This window comes from Bombyx mandarina, chromosome 19, assembly GCF_030267445.1.
Source record: "Bombyx mandarina strain Sakado chromosome 19, ASM3026744v2".
Lineage (NCBI taxonomy): Eukaryota > Metazoa > Arthropoda > Insecta > Lepidoptera > Bombycidae > Bombyx > Bombyx mandarina.
The window spans coordinates 4,413,108-4,436,969 of NC_143225.1; the positions used below are offsets into that span (position 1 = coordinate 4,413,108).

Sequence of the window (23,862 nt, forward strand, 5' to 3'; positions counted from 1 at the left end):
CCCGTAACCTCGCGAACGGCATTCAAATTAAGGTTCAAACACCTGACGACCATAGGGCCCTCTCTTCTTACCTCCGTAAGGAACGTATAAGTTTCCATACTTATACGCTCCAGGAGGAGCGCGAACTCCGCGTTGTAATACGCGGAATCCCTAAAGAGTTAGATGTAGAGCTCGTCAAGGCCGATCTGTTAGAACAGGGCTTTCCGGTGAATTCTGTGCACCGTATGCACACCGGTCGCGGTAGGGAGCCATATAATATGGTTCTATTCACCCTCCAGCCTACCCCCGAGGGTAAGAAAATCTTCAACACACAGACCGTCTGTAGGCTCTCCGGTATCGCCATCGAAGCCCCCCATAAAAAAGGCACTCCTAGCCAGTGCCATAACTGTCAATTGTACGGGCACTCTTCCCGTAACTGTCACGCGCACCCCCGATGTATTAAGTGTTTGGGCGATCACGCCACGGCCCTCTGCGCTCGCGACCAAAAAACCGCGACGGAACCGCCTAGCTGCGTCCTGTGTCGAACACAGGGTCACCCCGCGAATTACCGTGGTTGCCCCCGAGCCCCTAAAATAAATCGCCGCGTCGCCCGCCAAAACCGCCTCCGAGCTTCCGGCCCAGACATCAAAGCCTCGGCACCCTCTGCGTCGCAGGCTAAGCCAGCGTTCGTTCCGGCGGCGGTGCCCAGTGTCTCGGCCTGGGCAAAACCGCTGCCGTACACGAACACGGCTACAACTCCCTCCTCCGCGATTTGTCCCGCCCCCGCGACTCGTCCCTCTCCCGCGACTTGCCCTCCGACCGCGTCCGAAAATCTCGCTTTAGCGATCGACTTCTTTCAGTCGATCAACTTTGAGCGCGTTAACGCTTTGGGCGACGCCATTCGCGCTGCCTCCACTGCACAACACTTTATCGCCGTTGTGCAAGAATACGCCGACGTATACGCGTCATTAAATACGTACGTCCTCCCCTCACTCCGCCGGTAATCAATGGCGTATATAAGTAGAATAAAGCCCCTATCCGTAACGATAGGATTTTTTAACGCTTACGGTCTCGCAAATCAACGTGATCAGGTTTCTGACTTTTTGCGTGACCATCAAATTGATATCTTTTTAGTGCAGGAGACCCTACTTAAGCCCGCGCGCCGTGACCCTAAAATCGCGAACTATAACATGGTCAGGAACGACAGGCTCTCTGCCCGTGGTGGTGGTACCGTCATTTACTATAGAAGAGCCCTGCATTGCGTCCCGCTCGATCCTCCCGCGCTCGCTAATATCGAAGCATCAGTGTGCCGAATCTCACTGACGGGACACGCGCCGATCGTTATCGCGTCCGTTTATCTTCCACCGGATAAGATCGTTCTAAGCAGTGATATCGAGGCGCTGCTCGGTATGGGGAGCTCTGTCATTCTGGCGGGCGACCTAAATTGTAAACACATCAGGTGGAACTCACACACCACAACCCCGAATGGCAGGCGGCTTGACGCGTTAGTCGATGATCTCGCCTTCGATATCGTCGCTCCGCTAACCCCGACTCACTACCCGCTAAATATCGCGCATCGCCCGGATATACTCGACATAGCGTTATTAAAAAACGTAACTCTGCGCTTACACTCGATCGAAGTAGTTTCAGAGTTAGATTCAGACCACCGTCCCGTCGTTATGAAGCTCGGTCGCGCTCCCGATTCCGTTCCCGTCACGAGGACTGTGGTGGATTGGCACACGCTGGGCATCAGCCTGGCTGAATCTGATCCACCATCGCTCCCGTTTAACCCGGACTCTATCCCGTCTCCTCAGGATACCGCTGAAGCCATAGACATCTTAACGTCACACATCACCTCGACATTAGATAGGTCATCGAAACAAGTTGTAGCGGAGGACTTCCTTCACCGCTTCAAATTGTCCGACGATATTAGGGAACTCCTTAGAGCTAAGAACGCCTCGATACGCGCCTACGACAGGTATCCTACCGCGGAAAATCGTATTCGAATGCGTGCCCTACAACGCGACGTAAAGTCTCGCATCGCCGAAGTCCGAGATGCCAGATGGTCTGATTTCTTAGAAGGACTCGCGCCCTCCCAAAGGTCTTACTACCGCTTAGCTCGTACTCTCAAATCGGATACGGTAGTAACTATGCCCCCCCTCGTAGGCCCCTCAGGCCGACTCGCGGCCTTTGATGATGACGAAAAAGCAGAGCTGCTGGCCGATACATTGCAAACCCAGTGCACGCCCAGCACTCAATCCGTGGACCCTGTTCATGTAGAATTAGTAGACAGTGAGGTAGAACGCAGAGCCTCCTTGCCACCATCGGATGCGTTACCACCCGTCACCCCGATAGAAGTTAAAGACTTGATCAAAGACCTACGTCCTCGCAAGGCTCCCGGTTCCGACGGTATATCTAACCGCGTTATTAAACTTCTACCCGTCCAACTCATCGTGATGTTGGCATCTATTTTCAATGCCGCTATGGCGAACTGTATCTTTCCCGCGGTGTGGAAAGAAGCGGACGTTATCGGCACACATAAACCCGGTAAACCAAAAAATCATCCGACGAGCTACCGCCCGATAAGCCTCCTCATGTCTCTAGGCAAACTGTATGAGCGTCTGCTCTACAAACGCCTCAGAGACTTCGTCTCATCCAAGGGCATTCTCATCGATGAACAATTCGGATTCCGTACAAATCACTCATGCGTTCAACAGGTGCACCGCCTCACGGAGCACATTCTTGTGGGGCTTAATCGACCAAAACCGTTATACACGGGAGCTCTCTTCTTCGACGTCGCAAAAGCGTTCGACAAAGTCTGGCACAATGGTTTGATTTTCAAACTATTCAACATGGGCGTGCCGGATAGTCTCGTGCTCATCATACGGGACTTCTTGTCGAACCGCTCTTTTCGATATCGAGTCGAGGGAACCCGCTCCTCCCCACGACCTCTCACAGCTGGAGTCCCGCAAGGCTCTGTCCTCTCACCCCTCCTATTTAGCTTATTCGTCAACGATATTCCCCGGTCGCCGCCGACCCATTTAGCTTTATTCGCCGACGACACGACTGTTTACTATTCTAGTAGAAATAAGTCCCTAATCGCGAAGAAGCTTCAGAGCGCAGCCCTAGCCCTAGGACAGTGGTTCCGAAAATGGCGCATAGACATCAACCCAGCGAAAAGTACTGCGGTGCTATTTCAGAGGGGAAGCTCCACACGGATTTCCTCCCGGATTAGGAGGAGGAATCTCACACCCCCGATTACTCTCTTTAGACAACCCATACCCTGGGCCAGGAAGGTCAAGTACCTGGGCGTTACCCTGGATGCATCGATGACATTCCGCCCGCATATAAAATCAGTCCGTGACCGTGCCGCGTTTATTCTCGGTAGACTCTACCCCATGATCTGTAAGCGGAGTAAAATGTCCCTTCGGAACAAGGTGACACTTTACAAAACTTGCATAAGGCCCGTCATGACTTACGCGAGTGTGGTGTTCGCTCACGCGGCCCGCACACACATAGACACCCTCCAATCCCTACAATCCCGCTTTTGCAGGTTAGCTGTCAGGGCTCCGTGGTTCGTGAGGAACGTTGACCTACACGACGACCTGGGCCTCGAATCAATTCGAAAATACATGAAGTCAGCGTCGGAACGATACTTCGATAAGGCTATGCGTCATGATAATCGCCTTATCGTTGCCGCCGCTGACTACTCCCCGAATCCTGATCATGCAGGAGCCAGTCACCGTCGACGCCCTAGACACGTCCTTACGGATCCATCAGATCCAATAACCTTTGCATTAGATGCCTTCAGCTCTAATACTAGGGGCAGGCTTAGGGACCCCGGTAACCGTACTCGTCGAACTCGACAAAGAGGTCGACGTGCAACCTAACCCATGCATCAGCCCGCTGAGTTTCTCGCCGGATCTTCTCAGCGGGTCGCGATTCCGATCCGGTAGTAGATTCATTCGCGAAACAATTGCTCTTGAGTTGTTAGGTCTCCTTCGGAGGCGCTCGGGCAGTTGTTAGCAAATCCCACCCCTCTTGGCTGAGCCTTTGCTCGCCCACCTGTCCTGGTGAAACTGGAAAGGCCTTCGGGCCACCAGTAAAGTTTCAATCATAAAAAAAAAAAAAAAAAATATCAAAGGTGGCAATCTGTGCATTTGGACAAAAAAATGTTATTGATATGTCAATACAGATTGATTTGAATATAATCGTCTCCTTCAAAGAATACGGTTCAAAACCTGCATTAAATAACGGTTAATACTTAACCTGTTATTTATCTAAGATGTCGTTCAGAAGAGTTTTGTGACTGCCAATGGAATACAAAGTCAATAATTCGTTTTTCTGATTTACCAATAATTGTCCAAAAGTCACATTGCCGGCTTTTATAATAGTCGACTCAAATATGAGTTAACTTTTACGCTATCGAGAACGTTAAAAAAGTCGCACTAAGCACACTGATTGCGATTTTACTACGTGTCCATCATAATACATATCGACGCTTGAAAGGCAAACGTGACTAAGCGACAATGCGTGAACTTTACAGTAGACTAATTTAAAGTTGAAATACCTGAAAAAAAATCTATTTTAACGAATTTAGCTGTAAGATTGAAATGATTTTAATAGACCTAGAAATATTTTTTTTTTTTGCGCATCGATTATGGTTATTGCCTATCATTTATGTATAAAGCAGTTATTGTCGCTTAGTCACGTTTGCCTTTCAAGCGTCGAATTATAGAAAACGATCATTTCTAGTATCGGCTTATAAAATATATTGTTTTCGTTACCAAATAAACAGATATTGTTGAAATCATTGAGTGTGATTTTGATTCTAAAATCAAGACACAAATTGGAAGTAAAATCTCCATATACGTTGTATTGTTTACTTATTTAATGGGTTGGTTTTCCTAATGAGAATTTTTTTTTTTAAATGTACCACTTTTTTTTTATTACAATGCCAGTGATTTGTTAAAAGCTAGGCTGCCCGATTTTAAAATACATTCCAGGTCCATACTATGTATAAAATATTCTCTTTTGTAACTACCTACAATTTTTGGTTTGCTATCCAAATCAAAACCAGCACGTGTCCTACCTAATGTAAATTAGTGTAATTAGAGATAACCGTCGTCTGTAACCCGAGAATACGGACCCGTCATTAAGGACCATTTTCAATCTTTTTTTGTTTATTATTTGTTATAAGTATTTCACATGTTTCGCTACGGTAATTCTCCTCGTACTGTGAAATCGGTCAAGAGTAGCTTAGTCCATTCTAGAACCAGGTCAATGATCTTGTATGACCAAAGGCTAAGGATTATCAATGAGCCAGACGGGTATCTCTTTTATTTTTCGGCGTTATCAGTGTTCCAGCGATATTTGAAGTCGTAGTAAGCACTATGTCTTAACTAACTAAAATGTTTTTTTTTTTATTGCTTAGATGGGTGGACGAGCTCACAGCCCACCTGGTGTTAAGTGGTTACTGGAGCCCATAGACATCTACAACGTAAATGCGCCACCCACCTTGAGATATAAGTTCTAAGGTCTCAAGTGTAGTTACAACTGCCCCACCCTTCAAACCGAAACGCATTACTGCTTCACGGCAGAAATAGGTAGGGTGGTGGTACCCACCCGCGCGGACTCACAAGAGGTCCTACCACCAGTAATGTTATGTCCTAACTAACTGTCCAATCTAATCTATTCTCGCAGGTAGAACGTCCCGTACTATTAGTGGGAGACACAGGAACATCCAAGACTGCGATCATCACTAACTACTTGCGTGGACTACCGGCTGATAAATATGTATGGACTTTTTAAAAACAATCGGTTTTAACAACTTTGCTGCGACTTTGAACAAAGATGGGATACTTTTAAAAGAATAATTTGGTAATACTGGTGCTGGTATCGGGATATTAATGGTGCTGTACCACGCTCAACGTGCCAGCCAGGGAAACGACAACGAACAAATAAATAGCCAAATAAAAAAATGAGCTTAATTTTATTTTAAGTGTATGTAGAAGTAGGTAATAATAAATTATTGGGTAGAAAACGTGCCTATTGGCATAATTAATGAATAAGGACGTTAATGGCGCCTCCAATCTTGAGAAAATTGATCGATTATACCTATTAAGTTTGATTAGTCTGTGTATCAAAGTACTAGTTATAGTGGAATTGTCACTTCAGCCATTCGATTATATCATCATAATTGTCTCATAGTAATTGGTAGGGTGTGGTTGATTACATTCTGTAAATATATAGCTTAATTTTGCCAACACATTCGCCAACGTCCATACCACGTTGAAAACACCGGTTCTCGTCCGATCACCGAAGTCAAGCAACGTCGGGCGTAGTCAGTACTTGGATGGGTGACCGCCTGGGAACACTACGTGATGTTGGCTTTTTTGCTTGTGGAAACCGAATTAATTTTGACGATTTAAATTATTATAGTGTGGTATCAGTAAAACATCACGCTCGTCGACCTATTTTTCATTATTATTAATTTTTCATGCGAATACTGAAAGCCATTCTGATAGTCGTGATTCCCGTTGCCCGTAAACAGAGTATGTAAGATGGAAGGATCAGTTACAATAATTCGCCTCAGAACTACACAGTATAGCGGTAGGTACTATCTCTGGGACTAACTATAGGCTGTAGATATCACGCAAAGTAGTAAATTGTTTGTTAATTTACGCTGACATAGCCTCTCAAGGCTATCTATCAGCTTATGTAGGAAAAAAAAAGATAAGTAAATTTTACGGGTCTAATTTTATTAGGCATGAGAGTTGTTCATGAACACTATGTTAAAAGTACTTATACTATACATATTTTTACTTTTTTCCCTACCTATTCGCTGGTATCTTAAGGCTATTCCAGCTACGCTCTTGCTGATAGATGAGCTCACGGGCTCAACCTGAGAGATGGCTAACACTGGCCCTAGCACGAGTAGCGCTTCGCAGAACATACCACTGGACCATTGCGACCAGTGGCGGATTAAAAGTCCAGAGCGCTCTAGGCAATCAATTTATCGGCGCCCCTGTACCGGTCATAAATAGTCATCATAATACTATAAATTTTAACTAGTTGTTTTTGCAATTACAATGACGTTGTATCATCAAACCCTAGACATTAGTAGACCAGGACATTTAGTTCAAGCATTTAGTTTTAAATCGTCGATATGTTACTTTTTTTATTTAAAAATTCTGAGCTTGCGCGCCCTAATTTGCCTTACGGATAATCCGCCTCTGATCGCGACCCACTGAGTAATATATTTTAACGTTAAGCTATATATTTCCTTAGATCATCCAACAAATGAATTTCTCTTCTCGGACGTCATCGATGGACGTGCAAAGGAATCTGGAATCGGTTGTGGAGAAGCGAACCAAGGACACATTCGGGCCGCCGGTCGGGAAGAGAATGCTTGTTTTCATCGACGATATGAACATGCCCATTGTGAGTCACAACACCCAGTGCATCTCTTGCCCATGTAGCGCCCGTGTGCAATCATTACCCTAGCACCCTCTAGTAAGTGCGCGATCAAAATGGAATAGGGGGTCTCCTTTTGAGGCGCTCTGGTAGCTGTTAGCAAATCCCACGCCTCCTGGCGAGCTCGACAACATGAACATGCCCATTGTGAGTCACAACACCCAGAACATCTCTAGCCCATGTAGCGCCCGTGTGCAATCATTACCCTAGCACCCTCTAGTAAGTGCGCGATCGAAATGGAATAGGGGATCTCCTGTGCTCGGGTAGATTTTTTTTTTTTTTTTTTATTGCCTAGCTATGTGGACGAGCTCACAGCCCACCTGGTGAAGTGGTTACTGAAACCCATAGACATCTACAACGTAAATGCGCCACACACCTTGAGATATAAGTTCTAGTATATTTACAACGGCTGCCCCACCCTTCAAACCGAAACGCATTACTGCTTCACGGCGGAAATAGGCGGGGCGGTGGTACCTACCCGTGCGGACTCCCAAGAGGTCCTACCACCAGTGATTACGCAAATTACTACATTGATACAATTATCTACATTGTAAGTTTTGTAACACGCCCATAATAACTTGACTATCATCTATCTTTGTAACGGAATGTTTCCACGTAATTTTTCACTAACCATAACATAAAACATTAAATTGACCGATCAACAACAGAAACTTTAATCTTTTTAATGCTATATAAGTAATATAGAGAACAATGAATAATAATGTAAATTTTCATATGTGCCATATAAATAACATGTGGTAGTGTGTAGCTCATAGACGCTAACAAACACTTTAAACCGCTTACATCATCATCATCATCATGATCATCATCAGCCTTTATCTGCCCACTGCTGGACATAGGCCTTCCCCAATGCCTTCCACAGAATGCGGTCCTTCGCCTTCCGCATCCAACGACTTCCCGCCGTGCGCACTAAGTCGTCGGTCCACCTGGTTGGAGGACGCCCCAACCGCTTACATCTAAATAGTTTATTAACCTTAAATTGTATCTCTAAATTGTAAATTCCTTAAATAAGCCTAATTCGTCGTAATAAACATACCACCAATCGTGAACAATCACAATAGCTGCCTTTATACTAATTTGTATTCAGGTTGATACGTACGGAACGCAGCAGCCCATTGCCTTGTTGAAACTATTATTCGAAAGGAAAGGATTCTACGATCGCGGAAAAGATCTCAACTGGAAGAACCTGAAAGACATCGGCTTTCTCGCGGCCATGGGGAAAGCTGGAGGAGGAAGAAACGACGTAAGACGCAAACATGAAACACGGACTTAAACAAAAAAAAAAAACAAACAAAAAACTGCCGATTGGCTTGTAAATTCTCGCTATCTGACAAATACCACAACCATTTAAAGCTACTCATATATCGCTATTTATACTGTTGATATAAAAATAAAACGGCGAGTGCCAACCCTAAGCATGTAATTCAGAAAAAAACCTATGTACAAAACCTTAGCTATTGTTGATTTATTCTTGAAATTATAAGGAAGTTTCTGTTGCTGAAATACATTAACCGCTTGTTATAGAATTTAATTGTTAATTCAATACACATATTTTCGTGAATGATTTGCAGGATGAAGAAATAAACCCAAAAACATCTAACTTGCAGAATTATTAGTGGTAGGATGTCTGGCCCACGGCTAGGTACTACTAACCTGCCTATTTCTGTCGTGAAGTAGTTAGTGCCTTTCGGTTTGTACGGCGAGGAAAACGATTTTACTATAAATACTAATTTTACTCATGTATCAAGGTAATTAGCCGCACTAAAGTTGTTAACTCCAATGGGCTCTGCTAACCTGGTGATACGACATCTTGTGAGTCCGCACGGGTAGGTACCACCACCCTACCTATTTCAGCCATGAAGCAGTAATGTGCTTCGGCTTGAAGGGCGGAGCAGCCGTTGTAACTATACTGAGACTTTGGAACTCATATCTCAAGGTGAGTGGCGGATCTTACGTTGTAGATATCTATAAGCTCCGATAACCACTTCACACCAGGTGGGCTGTGAGCTCGTCCACCCATATAGGCAATAAAAAAAACCACTTAACACCGTGTTGGCCGTGAATTCGTTCGCTTTTCTAAGCGATAAAAAATTGTGTCTATTACTGTGACATGTCGGAGAATGATAAAACAGCCGATCTAATTGTGGCTTCGATTGTGTGGTTCATGTGATTACGTGGGCAGCGGCATTAAGGTTGCGGTACCTCTGGTCGTACCCTCGTAAGCTGTGTACAATGGGACCTCCTGTGTGTGCGTTTTTCATGAGGAGTAATATCATCGACGGTCTATTTCTATTTTAGGTGGATCCGAGATTCATATCCATGTTTTCAGTATACAACCTTCAGTTTCCATCGGAAAACACACTACGCCACATTTACGTTTCTATACTGAAAGGACATTTTGAGATATTCCCGGAAGAGATACAGGGAATTGTGGAGAAAATCGTTCAAATGACATTAGACTTGTATAAGGTTATTAGATTATTATTAGATTATTTTTTGTATTGTCCGTGCAGGCAGACGAGCTTATGGCCCACCATATCGTGAGTGGTTACCGTCGCCCTTGGACTTCAGCTACGCCAGGAGCAAAGCCAAGAAGCTGCATACCGTTTAATACTCTCCTGGTTTGAAGAATGACATGTTACAGCGCTCAGGAAACACCGTGGAAGGAAGCTGATTCCAAAGACGGAGCTCATAACAAATCTATATCTATACTAATATTATAAAGAGGAAAGATTTGTTTGTTTGTTTGTTTCGAATAGGCTCCGAAACTACTGGACCGATTTGAAAAATTCTTTTTCCATTAGAAGCCGACATTGTCCCTGATGAACATAGGCTACTTTTTTTTAATTATTTTTATTTTATTTTTTTGGTTTCATGTGTGTTTTAATGTTTCCGAAGCGAAGCGAGGGCGGGTCGCTAGTAATACATAATTTCAATTTCCATTATTTTTATTAAGCTGAAAAGTGTTACCTAATGATACTTTGTAGTCCAATCTATTTGAGACATGCTGACGACTCTTCGATAAAATAGTAATATTAGTTAGAATCGTCTCTTTCATTCGAAGATTATCCCTTCAAACAATGCAATCATTGTTTGGGGTCAAAAATAAGTCAAGCCACGGTACAAAGCTCGAGCGTACAAACAATAGCCCTCATAACATTTACTAAAAAGCTTATCAAAGCTTTCTCGTCGATGTATGGATTATGTAGCAACATTGGTACTTACATCTAATATGTTGTATACAATAACGTTATTGTACTATGGTATTGGAAAACTAATGCATTTCTCACGTCAGAATTTCAATAATATTCTGTTATATTTCAGATAATAATAGTAGAATTGCCTCCTACTCCGGCTAAGTTCCACTACATTTTTAATCTCCGTGACTTGTCTCGGATAGCGGCTGGCATGTGTCTGACACACGCGAACTACTTCAGCGAGAAACGTACAGTAGTTAGGTGCTGGAGGAACGAGTTCACCAGGGTCATATGCGATCGTCTTATCAACCAACAGGTGATGTAACTGGATAGGTTCAAACATGAATGAATGAATGAAAATTCTTTTTTTTTCCTACCTATGCTGATAGCCTTGAGAGGCTATTTCAGCTTCACCCTAACGTCTGTAAGTGAGCTCAGGGGGCTCAAACCGGAGTGTTGCTAACACTGACCCTAGCAAGAGCAGTGCTTCGCAGAATCTGCAACCGGATTGGAAACGCGACCCACTGAGAAGATCCGGCGAGAAACTCAGTGGGCTGTGTCTATGGGTTAATTCGCTCGCCGAGCCCTTCGCCGCAAGCGACGGGTTCGACGAGGACGGTGACCGTTGGGATATTCTTTATTGCACAAAGTAGTGTACAAAGGCGAACTTAACGCCATGCAGGCATTCTCTTCCAGTCAACCCTCGTCGATGAAGTGAACGATCAAGAAGTGCGTATCTGTGATGAAGCTAATACATGGCGATAATTTAAAGAATTACAGTAGACATGAGTAAAATGAGAAAAAGTTATAAATTATATTGCCAAAACCAATACATAGATACATGCATACAAATATAAAAACATAACTCTGTAATTTAACACTATTTATTGTAAATGCACGGCTTATGGTATGTGTTAACAAAAATCACAGGACAACGAATTAATGCGCGGGCACATACAAGAGCACGTGGCAAGGTATTTTCCCGAAGACGAACCAGTCGTGCTAGAAGAAATAGTTATACCGGAGGAAGAAGAGAAAATGCCTGAAGAGGAAGACGGTAAGATTAGTGCTGTACCTTATGCTAATTCAGTGGTAAATAATGTGTGTTTCTAGGTTATTTTTCAATCTATTCAACTATAGGTACGTATGTGTTTTAAGTTCGGTACGTACCTGGTATAATTAGTTCGATCCTAGCGTAAATTAAAATTATAGCTTTTAACTGTAATCGACCTTCGAACAACAGCTACCTTTAAATTATTGTATGTATATTTAGAAACTAGCCGTACTCGCCCGCTTCGCTGGGCATTTAAAAATAACATTATTATTTATTGTCATTATTATTAGGGAGATCAACACTCATATAAATATAAGCATTGTTTTTTATTTATTGCTTTGATGTGTAGACGAGCTCACAGCCCACCTGGTGTTAAGTGGTTACTGGAGCCCATAGACATTCATAACGTAAATGCGCCACCCATCTTGAGATAAAGTTCTAAGGTCTCAAGTATAGTTACAACGGCTGCCCCACCCTTCAAACCGAAACGCATTACTGCTTCACGGCAGAAATAGGCATATCGATTAAGTACATGTATTTTCTACACGGATACCAAGTTTCAAGTCAATCGGATGCATGGTTCAGTAGTTAATGGAACATCCGTAAAAACCACTATAGATTAGTATAGATGATACGCACTACGTTAAGTAAGTCTGAGGCTCAATTAATAGAATGTACAAAATCGACGTAATCCCCCAAATTCCAATTTCATAATTTGCTAGATAAGAAGTAATTGGTCGTTGCAGAATTTGCGGCGGCCGAAACAAAGCCAAAAACAGCAGAGACAACTGATGATCAAGAGCTGCTCATTGAAGAAGAAGAGGAAGTAGAAGCTGAGAAGGAGCTAACTGTGAGTCCGTGGGACTACTTTAATTTTTTGTAGCAGTTAGCGGTTTTCATTCAGAATCTATACTAATATTATAAAGAGGAAATATTTGTTTGTTTGTTTGTTTCGAATAGGCTCCGAAACTACTGGACCGATTTGAAAAATTATTTTTTCCATTAGAAGCCGACATTGTCCCTGATGAACATAGGCTACTTTTAAAAAAAAAAAAAAAAAATTATTTTTTTGGTTTCATGTGTTTTAGTGTTTCCGAAGCGATGCGAGGGCGGGTCGCTAGTATATTAATATAAAAGAGAACTAGTCACAATATTTTTTCTAGAATTTTATAAACTAAACTACCTTTTGCCCGCGACTTCGTCCGCGTGGAATATTTCACAAATAATGCTTTATTTTAGAACAAATTTGGTTAGCATACATAAAAAACGTTCTATTGAGCCAATCTTGGCATATAGACATATGCTGTCGCGGAATTTTTTTTAGATCTTTTAAAGGGGAACAATTCTTTCATACATTATTTTAGCGAAACTTTAACCGCTTCTGAAGCGCATGCATTGTATTGATCTTAGCGTGATGTTATAATATAGCCTATAGCCTTCCTCAATAAAAGGGCTATCTAACACTGAAAGAATATTTCAAATCGGACCAGTAGTTCCTGAGATTAGCGCGTTCAAACAAAAAAAACTCTTCAGCTTTATAATATTAGTATAGATTAGCATGACAAATGTTAATCCTTCTCAACATGTACAATTTATCTAACTTTATGATTTTAATAGATAGGTATTTGTATTTTATTTTGTTTGATTGTTGAATTTGAAATAAATACAAAAATACACATATCGGTACGTCGGCAGCTTGAAGAATACGTGCTTCGAGATCCGATGCTGTTTGGAGATTACAGGAATGCTCTTGATGAAGAAGAAATTCGATATTACGAAGATTTGTTGGATTACGAGGCGATTTATTTCCTGTTCCAGGAGGTGAATAAAAGTAATATCTATTTGTATTCTACTCATAGACTGTTGTAGCTTTGATTTGAAAAATGATATGTAAATACGCCATTCTAAATACTGCATTACTTGTAAACTGATATAAAACAAAATACTTGCAAAATAACAATGCACATTTAATTATTTATAATGGCTTAGGATTAATTACACTAGTATAGTTCTTTAGTTTAAGATTAGCCAGAGACAATAAAGCAATTTTTTATTGTTTAAATAGCTGAACGAGCTCACGGCCTACCAGGTGTTAAGTGATTACCGCAGCCCATAGACATCAACAACGTAAATGCCGCCTCCACTCTGAAACATGAGTTTTAAGTCTCAGTTTTATAGTTATAACGGCTGTCCCACCCTTCAAACCGAATCGTATTATTGTTTCACCGCAGAAATAGGCAGAGGCTGAACTGTTGCTGACGTTTTTTTTATGTCGTTTATCATTTATGGCCTAGACTCTATGTATGCTTGACGCATCGTCGCATGGCTCACACAACACACCGCAACGTCGCTCGTCGATATAAAAATAATTCAAAATGGTGATATGTCAAATTAATTTAAAAAATTGGTAGTTTTTAGCTCTAGGGTGGTAGATAGGTAGACTGAAGAGAAAATTGGTAGAGCTACCAAAAAGATGGTAGATATGACATCGCTGGGCAGAGCTGTGGTACCTACCCGCGCGGACTCACAACACGCCCTCACATACCATCAGTATTTTATCTATTTCATCTCCTTTACACAGATACTAGATGAGTACAATGAGCGTAATGCGAAGATGTCTATAGTACTGTTTGAAGATTGCCTAGAACACTTGACGAGGACTCATCGCATTTTGCGCATGGACCGTGGAAACGCCATGATTATCGGAGTCGGAGGATCTGGGAAGAAATCGATTTGCAAGCTGGCTGCGTTCGCTGCTGGTAAATTTAAAAAAACGCCTTTTTTATGTTCCTAAAAAAATTGTATACTATGTCTATATAATGACGTGGAATATTCTAGAATGATTGAACAATTAAAAAACTTGATTGCGTTTTCTGCGATATACTAAGAAGACAACATTTAAAGCCCCTTAATCTCCTTTTTTAAATCATTATTTTACACAGTTTTATTAAATTATATAAAACTGAAATTCTTTTTTCTGAATGACAGACAGGACAGAGAATCAATCAGTCTAAGAAAAATCTTTTTGTAAAACTAAAAAGCTTTAGAGGTTTTCAATGTGTACTAAAGATTTTTCATTACACGCGTACTAAACATTATTTATCTTCTCTTCCACACAATAGTTCTCTTTTATTATATAATTTCAAGTTTATTTTAATTTTTTTTATAAAAGAAAATAATACCACTTTTTTGTATACATACTGAACTACATTGTTTCATTAAATTTAAAAAAATGTCATTGGTAGATCGCAGACTGTTTCGTCAGTAGACACTAGATCTTGGTACTAATCAAGTTGGCCACTCCTCGCGTTTCCGATCCGGTGGCAGATTCTGCGAAGCACTGCTCTTGCTAGGGTCAGTGTTAGCAGCTCTCCGGTTTGAGCCCCGTGAGCTCACCTACAAACGTTAGGGTGAAGCTGAAATAGCCTCTCAAGGCTATCAGCATAGGTAGCGAAAAAAAAAAGGTGTAGATCTTTGACGATATTTTTTTTTTGTACAGGCTGTGAAATGTTCGAGATCACGGTGACGCGTAATTACAACGAGAACACATTCAAGGACGATATGAAACGTATGTACTTGCAGCTCGGCGTTGACAACAAGAAGACCGTCTTCTTGTTCACTGCTGCCCAGGTACTTATACACATTTTTATTGCTTTGTTGGGCGGACGAGCGCACGGTCCGTCTGGTAGAGTTTAAGAGATCACCGCAACGGCGGATCCAGGGGTAGGTCATGGGGGTCATGACCCCCCTGAGCTAGTTCCAGGACTTGAACTAACTTGGACTAATTGAAGAACATCATGATTTATTTATTATCTATTGTTATCAAAATTAAATTATAAGTTCTTAACTTGCCCACGACTATGTGACCCCCTCCTGGCGCCAAAGCTGGATCCGCCCTTGGATCACCGAAGCACTCACCTTGAAACATGAATTCTATGTCTCGGTTTTATTGTACAACTGCTACCCATTTTTAAAATCGAAACGCGTTTTGCATCACGTCAGAAATAGGCAGCATGGTGGTACCTACCCGTGTGAAATCATAAGACTCCCTACCACCAGTAATTACGCAAATTTTTTACGGATTTGATTGTTATTACACATTGTTATTCCTTCGCCGCGGAAGTCAATCGCGAACGTTTTTTGTATACGTGTTGTACCTACGTATTGTATACGTTATATTTGTTGTATTTTATTATTATACCTCATAATTGAATCGACTATTATCAAAGCCGGCAATGTGACTTTTGGACAATTATTGGTAAATCAGAAAAACGAATTATTGACGTTGTATTCCATTGGCAGTCACAAAACTCTTCTGAACGACATCATAGATAAATAACAGGTTAAGTATTAACCTTTATTTAATGCAGGTTTTGAACCGTATTCTTTGAAGGAGACGATTATATTCAAATCAATCTGTATTGACATATCAATAACATTTTTTTGTCCAAATGCACAGATTGCCACCTTTGGTAATAGACGACTCAATTATAAGTTTCTAATACTTAGCTGTTAATACCTCAAAGATATGCACAAAGGAAATGTTTTATACTTAACACTCTCACCGCCACCTATATATAGAATTTGTCGGTGCGGCAGGCCGTGCGGTCCGCCGGCGGTCGCAACTATACCTAGCCGTGCAGGCCGTGGTGAAATTTTGTTATATTTTGGCGCGAAACATACGGTGCGCCGGCGACCCGTACGGCCTGCTAATCTCGTTTACTGCAACATATTGGTGGCGTGTCTAACTCGAAAATATATGACCCGCCGGCGGACCGTATGGCGGTGAGAGTGTTAATCCTTATTTTAACCGTGAAATGCTAGCTTATTAATAGTAGCTATTGACATTGAAACCGCGATACAGATAGTATTATAATTTCTGAAGTCAGGAACTAATGCATAACCAAGTAGTTGTCCAACCAAGTCGTCTCAACAGCAACAACACAAAGACATATCATAGAGCCATGGGAACACTGAGTTGTTTCCAAAACCGGTCAGACATAACACTCATAGTGGATGATACAATAAATTGTATAAAGATATAATTAATACTAAATCTTTTTTAAGCTATTGCATAGATTTTATCGCGGGCTTTGAGCGCGGCGACGGATTCAAGAAATTCCGTAACGAAAATAAAACCTAACACATTACACTCCGCCTACCATGTAGCTCTGTAGGCGTACCATGTAGCTCTCGTTCAACACATTCACACGTTGCGCTTGTGTAGTGTTTGTGAATAAGGGCGCGGCGTGACGTCGCGTCGCACTGCATGCGGATCATGAAAAGTCTGCCCATCTCGAAAGAGATGGGCGAGAGATCGCGCAGTCTAGCTTATGAGTGTGAAGAGAACAGATAATGTTTTGCTAAGGTTTTTATGCTGGCAATATTTTTCCCGCAAAAATCAAAAACCTTTGTTTTTCCAATAGAGTTACTTTTTTTAAACTACTTATTGTAAACTGTAGTGGCGCTCATGTGGAAGAAAGTAAATGCATGTTTATTTATGCCAAAATTAATGCACTGAGTATTTTTTCTCTAATCTATTGTCCACTTTGGGCCTGAAATGGGCATTCCCCCTTTGCGAACTGAGGCTTGTTAATTAATGAATTGCATAAGTTGATAAAAAATGCTATGCAATAGCTTAGCAATAGCAGTCCCCGAATGCCACACGGTTTTTTTTTTTAATAAAGACCGTTACATGTTAATTCAAATGTCGACATACATAAATTATAACCTCACCTTAGTCGTCCGTGACCACGAATATTGCAAAAAATTCCAAGCATTTTAATTAATTTAAAAAATGCGAGACTAACCGTAAGAGTAGCTTTAAACGCGAAAACCAATGAAAATGTGTTCGAGACTTCGCTTATGAATGGGTATTTTATATTCTCGTGCAGATTCTCGAAGAAGGCTTCTTGGAGTTTATCAACAACATACTAATGATCGGTATGATACCGGCTCTGTTCGGTGATGATGAGAAGGACAGCATCATCAACTCTGTGAGAAACGACAGCAGCGATGCCGGATACGGGATAGCTAAGTACGAACATTATAATTAAGATTTTATTTTAATTTAATTCACTCATGAACTTGATATAGAACTCATGAACTCATGAACACTTGATATAGGTCTTTTTTGCCATAAAAATGTTTTGTATGACATATTTAACTGATGTTATAATAGTAAATGGATATATATTGTGTATTTTATTACTTGCTTCTTTCTCAAACTTTTTTAATATTTCAGGGATGCAGTTTGGAACTTCTTCTGCAACAGATGCGCGGACAATCTACACGTAGTGCTGTCGATGTCTCCGAGCGGAGACATTCTTAGAAACAGGTCGCTTGAAGGCAATTTTAGAATCTTAAAAAATAACATTATTTTTTTTATAATTTTTTCCCTAACTAAAACTTGGCAGCCCACGGGGCTCAACCTGTACGGTGTTGATAGCTCTAGCACTAGCAAGAGCAATGCTTCGGTGAATTTAACACCGCATAGGAATCGCAGCCCGCGGAGAAAATCCGACGAGAAGCTCAGTGGGTTTTTTGTAAGCACGATCACTAGAACGACCTCTATTCAAACTTATTAATTAGAGTTCATTGATATAAAAAGTCGGTACTGAAAATTTATTCTATTGTATTAGGAAATAATGCTTATTCTTCGGCTTGGAAACCGACATTTTTTTATATGTAAAAAATATGTGTAAAACATGTAAATTCAGACAAAAAAAAAATCGTACTTAAGAGGTAGGTATTTAGAACAATCGGAAACCACATAATCAAATTTTATACTAAATTAGTTTGTAAGGTTGAAACGTATTTGCTGATTTATGCTATTACAAAGTATTCTTTCTCAGGTGCCGGAGTTTTCCTGGTCTAGTGAATAACACGACAATCGACTGGCAATTCCCTTGGCCGAAACAGGCGTTGTTGGCTGTTGCTAACGTGTTTCTCGCTGATGTACGATTAAATAATATTAACAATTACTTTGGTATTTATAGCAAGCAGGCTAATTCATCCGCTGTACAAAGTTATCTGAATAACTAAAAACAAAAGAACGTAACAATTTGAAAGCGACATTAAAAAGTCAAATTTGTTTAAAGCGCCACCTATTTAATTTTCTTTGAACTATTATTAGGGTGTTTGATGTTCGAATTGAGAAAAATGCAGTGATGAAATAGTTATAAGAAGAGCTTATAGGTGTCGTTATAATCCAGAATTAAATTTTTTTGGATTTTATGTATTTATTTTCAAACAGTGATAGTTCCTACATAAACCATATCCTATATGTGCTGCATCCTATACTTGTTTTATCCTATAATTGTTTGAAACAGGTTCAGAAAATTCCAGAAGAATTTCGTCCCATAATAGTGGAGCATGTAGTCCACGTGCACATGTCGGTAGCACGATACTCTGCAGAATTCCTGCTTCGACTTCGAAGAAACAACTACGTTACGCCCAAACATTACATGGATTTTCTAACCAATTATTTGGCTCTTCTAAATGAAAAAGACGCTTTCATAGTCGCTCAGGTAATCAAAATCAAATGATAAAAAAATACCTTAACAATGGCTAGTGGATTGACATTGCTTGCGGATTGCATGACATTAAAACCCACCTCAACAACAATCGCAAAAACAAAAAGCCAACATCACGTAGTGTTCCCAGGCGGTCACCCATCCAAGTACTGACTACGCCCGACGTTGCTTGACTTTGGTGATCGGACGAGAACCGGTGTTTTCAACGTGGTATGGACGTTGGCGACAATGGGATTAAAAATATTGTACATAGTACCGTATAAAAAATATAACAGTTGATTTATTATAATGCTTTCAACTGTAAAAGCGAATGTGAAAAAACTGTAGAAAAGCATATCGCAGCCACTATTGCTTACTTGTTCGGAATATGGTTTCCGGAATCCATAAACATTACAGCATGAATACCACCATACACATGAGACACTCCCAGAGAAATATCCAGAGGAAAGCCTCGAGATTATCGAATCGTAACAATAATACATTCTGCACCATTGTTTATCGAAGACAAACACTTTCTCACAACTAAATGCAACAAATACATTTACGGGAAAACAACATAAGACAAATTAAATTCCCATTACAAAGACAAACTCATTAAATACAAATTTAAAACAGTCGGAGTCGCGGGAACCGCTAAGTAACTTCATAAAGTTCATTGACATCATCGTTTTGTTTTAGTGTGAACGATTGAAAGGAGGGCTTGCTAAAATAGCCGAAGCTAATGTTCAGTTAGAAGACTTGAATGCGAAACTCGCAGTCCAGAAGGTTATCGTCGCCGAACAAACTAAGGAATGTGAAATATTGCTTAAAGAAATTTCTACAGGTATGTATACTAGCGAATTTAGAAGTGGCCCCACAGGCATTAATTCAAAATAAACGTTCCAAATTTAAATAAACGTCAAGGAGAAGCTGAAATAGCCTCTCAAAGCTATCAGCATAGGAAGGAGAAAAAAAAGTGTCACTGCAAAAACTGAAGTATTCGAACCATCGAAAATAATATATTGACATGTGACATGACAAATAGCTTAAAGACAGTCACAAAAATGAGATTAAATCGCAAAAGTAGTTTATATAGTACTAGCTGTACCCGTCCACTTCGCTGGGCATTTAAAATTAACATTATTATTTCTCACCCCCACAAAGATTCTCATCATTAATACCCCCGCAATTGGTGTAGGGAGTCCAACACTCATATAAATATTAGCCTATCCATTAAGTTCATGCATTTTCTACATAGATACCAAGTTTCAAGTCAATCGGATGCATGGTTGAGTAGTTATAACGGAACATCCGTAAAAACCACTGTAGATTTATATATTAGTATAGATAACGCTAAATTCAATTTACGACTTATTATCTGATGCCCATAACGATGTTGAACTTCATTGCCGCCAGCTACCGAAGCCGCAGTAGCAAAACAGCAAGTGGCGGGAGTGAAGTCGGTTGAGATCACCGAACAGAGCAAGGTCATCGCCGTGGAGAAGGCTGATGCCGAGGAGGCGTTGTCTGCTGCGTTGCCTGCACTAGAAGCTGCAAGATTGGCCCTCGCTGATTTGGACAAGAACGATATTACTGAAATTCGATCTTTTGCAACACCCCCTGAAGCTGTACAGGTACTTTAGGATAATTATCGGATCGTCAACTTGGACTGTCCTGAGTCAATGTATCATTTATTGTATTCTGACATTAGCGTCCCGGTCTCTACATGTCTAAGACCGTCGCCAAAAATAACTAATTAGAATATAATATAATATAAACTAGATTAAAACTCCTCAAATTTCCAACTAAAATGCTTGAAGAAGTTACCTGATATTAATGACAGCTCGATACTTCCAATAATTCCCTCTTACAGAGTTTTGGAGAGAAATAAAAAAGACATATCCTATTTTATTAGGTGGTGTGTGAATGCGTCGTAATAATCAGAGGAATTAAAGATGTGAGTTGGAAAGGCGCCAAAGGAATGATGGCAGATCCAAATTTCTTGCGGAATCTTCAAGAGATGAACTGCGATCTTATCACTCAGGCACAAGTTAAGGCGGTAAAAACGCACATGAAGAAGAGTAAAAAACTGGATACGATGCAGCAGATTAGCAAAGCTGGGTAAATAATGGACCAACTAGTGTTGACACTCTATTGAATCGGTGATGAAGCGGTGTGGGGACACTATTTCAATTGGCACCATCACTTGACTCCATTAATTCAACTCCAAAGCAATTTTATGTTTCGATTTGAAAGGATAAGCTCTTTCAAATGTCAAACAATTGCGCGGTTCTAATTCTGGAATAAAACATAATTATGCATTTATTTAGACGGTAGCCACGATTGACCGCGCTTGATAATGAACTGTTGTTTCACAGATATGGACTACTAAAGTTTGTCACTGCAGTATTGGGCTATTGTGCCGTCTACAAAGAAGTCAAACCAAAAAAAGAGAAAGTAGAAGCACTAGAGAAAGAATATTCGGAAGCTGTCAACTATTTGGCTTCCCTCAATAGAGAAATCGACCGTCTACAGAAGACTTTAGACGGACTAAACAATCGTTACGAAACGGCCATGATGAGAAGACAGGAACTTCAAGAAGAAACCGATCTAATGATGCGGAGATTGGTGGCAGCAGATAAACTAATGTCTGGACTGTCTAGTGAGCAGAAAAGGTGGACAGAAGATTTGGCAGCCTTATATGTAGAACAATCGAGGCTTATAGGGAACTGTTTGTTGGCAACGTCTTTCTTGAGCTACACCGGTCCTTTCTCGTTTTCATTTCGACAAACTATGATTTACGAGGATTGGTTGGGCGATGTTATGGAGAGGGGAATACCGTTGACTCTACCCTTTACAATTGAACGAAATTTGACTAATGAAGTTGAAGTCAGCGGGTAAGTTTTCACTTTTATATTATCTGTACATACTAGTGATGTGAAACAAGATCTCGACGGGTTATTCAATGGCTTGTTGTATCAATAGGGTCACACATCGAAAGGTTAACAAAAATGGTACTGCCGTCATGGCTGCCAAACTATATTTCCAATTTCATCATTCTCTTTAGGTGGAATAGTGAAGGTCTACCTCCAGATGAGTTGTCAGTCCAAAACGGAATACTAACAACAAGAGCCTCGAGGTTTCCTTTGTGCATCGACCCTCAAACGCAAGCTCTCACATGGATAAAAAAGAAGGAGGCCAAAAATAATCTAAAGGTATTTTGAAAAGCTATTTTTAAACACACAACACGGCCTCAATATTATTCATCAAGAGGAGGTTTATATAAGTCACTATATTGTTATCTATGGTTATCCCACTACCCCAATGACCGCATAAATTGTTAGTTTGTACCACCCCAATTAACCCAGTTGTATAAAATTGCAAGTATACTAGATCATTATGTTCATTGTTGCTGTGAATCTCTCGAGAATTTAAATGTTGTTTGTTAAATATTTCAAGAAAATGCCAATTGTAAAAACAAGAAAACTATGAAAATAATTAAAATCTATGTATAAATAACAATGCTATTATGGTTTTAACGCTTACATCTCAGAACTTTACTTTACTCTAGTATATTAAATTTAATCATAATGTATCTTATCATTGCACAGAAAATGAGGGAATCACTTTGGTTTAGGTTGTTTATATATGTACCTATAATTTAGTAGCTGGTCGATTTGCTACATATATACATACCCGATTAACCCTCAAGGAATAGCCTAAAAGTTGACAGGATCTTAAAAGAGAAATGAAAAAAAATTTTTATATTTAGAGCTCAATAAACTAGAGCACAAATTTTTGAACAATTCAATCGTTGCCTCCGCCGTTCTTAATTAATTTTCTAAATCAAATAATCTGACTATTCAAATGTGCTGATATCTGGCATTTAAAATTTACAGTTTAATTTAGTACCGGCTTTTTACGTACACATTGAAACACTTATTCATTATTTTTTAAATAACACAGGTCCTATCGTTTAACGATCCACAATTCTTGAGGCAATTGGAGATGGCGATCAAGTACGGAATGCCGGTTCTGTTTCAAGACGTAAATGAGTATATTGATCCAGTTGTCGATAATGTTTTGGAAAAGAATATCAAAGGTACGAATCAGGATAATAATCTTCTTTTTTTTTTTTTGAGCAAATAACCTTCAGCAACGCTTTGTGAATAATTTAGCACGAGACATGCTGTCTTCGTTTCAATGAAAATCTAGGCACCCACTGCATAATTATTTTATGTTAAAATAGCATTCGATTTTATTTTACATCTCCCGCCATTTTGCTCGGTAACCGCGCGACTAACTGAGCGGGATCCTAGCGCCACGTATTAACAATGATAAAAAAAATTTCAAATCATCAGTGGTTTGCTGTACAGACCGTATTCAATTAAAACTTAAAAAATAACTTATACTGAGTAAGAACAATTACAAAAACAAACAATAATTACGAACAATACACATGTATAGACAAGCTTTCGTCTGTTTAAGCTTACAGCCCACTGAGTTTCTCGCCGGATCTTCTTAGTGGTTCGTGTTTCCGATCCGGTGGTAGATTCTGCGAAGCACTTCTCTTGCTAGGGCCAGTGTTAGCAACACTCCGGGTTGAGCCCCGTGAGCTCAC

At 40.5% G+C, this 23,862-nt stretch overlaps 1 protein-coding gene and 2 non-coding genes across 3 annotated transcripts in view; 2 read left to right on the plus strand and 1 right to left on the minus strand.

Moving 5' to 3' along the window:
* Positions 1-23,862, plus strand: part of Dhc98D (Dynein heavy chain at 89D) — a 109,075-nt gene that overhangs the window by 56,700 nt on the left and 28,513 nt on the right. The window contains exons 55-74 of the mRNA XM_089735420.1: positions 5,683-5,775; positions 7,270-7,422; positions 8,564-8,719; positions 9,775-9,945; positions 10,801-10,989; positions 11,604-11,730; positions 12,474-12,577; positions 13,423-13,548; positions 14,309-14,486; positions 15,227-15,357; positions 17,622-17,764; positions 17,972-18,064; positions 18,582-18,684; positions 19,059-19,256; positions 19,941-20,085; positions 20,658-20,875; positions 21,157-21,362; positions 21,620-22,138; positions 22,309-22,456; positions 23,208-23,343. Of these exons, the coding sequence (XP_089591546.1) occupies positions 5,683-5,775; positions 7,270-7,422; positions 8,564-8,719; positions 9,775-9,945; positions 10,801-10,989; positions 11,604-11,730; positions 12,474-12,577; positions 13,423-13,548; positions 14,309-14,486; positions 15,227-15,357; positions 17,622-17,764; positions 17,972-18,064; positions 18,582-18,684; positions 19,059-19,256; positions 19,941-20,085; positions 20,658-20,875; positions 21,157-21,362; positions 21,620-22,138; positions 22,309-22,456; positions 23,208-23,343 (3,337 nt within the window). The remainder of the gene's footprint in view (positions 1-5,682; positions 5,776-7,269; positions 7,423-8,563; positions 8,720-9,774; positions 9,946-10,800; positions 10,990-11,603; positions 11,731-12,473; positions 12,578-13,422; positions 13,549-14,308; positions 14,487-15,226; positions 15,358-17,621; positions 17,765-17,971; positions 18,065-18,581; positions 18,685-19,058; positions 19,257-19,940; positions 20,086-20,657; positions 20,876-21,156; positions 21,363-21,619; positions 22,139-22,308; positions 22,457-23,207; positions 23,344-23,862) is intronic.
* Positions 6,253-6,371, plus strand: LOC114239527 (5S ribosomal RNA). The gene has a single exon (XR_003624454.1). It is a non-coding gene; the product is annotated as a 5S ribosomal RNA (ribosomal RNA).
* LOC114239525 (5S ribosomal RNA) lies at positions 19,368-19,486 on the minus strand. The gene has a single exon (XR_003624452.2). It is a non-coding gene; the product is annotated as a 5S ribosomal RNA (ribosomal RNA).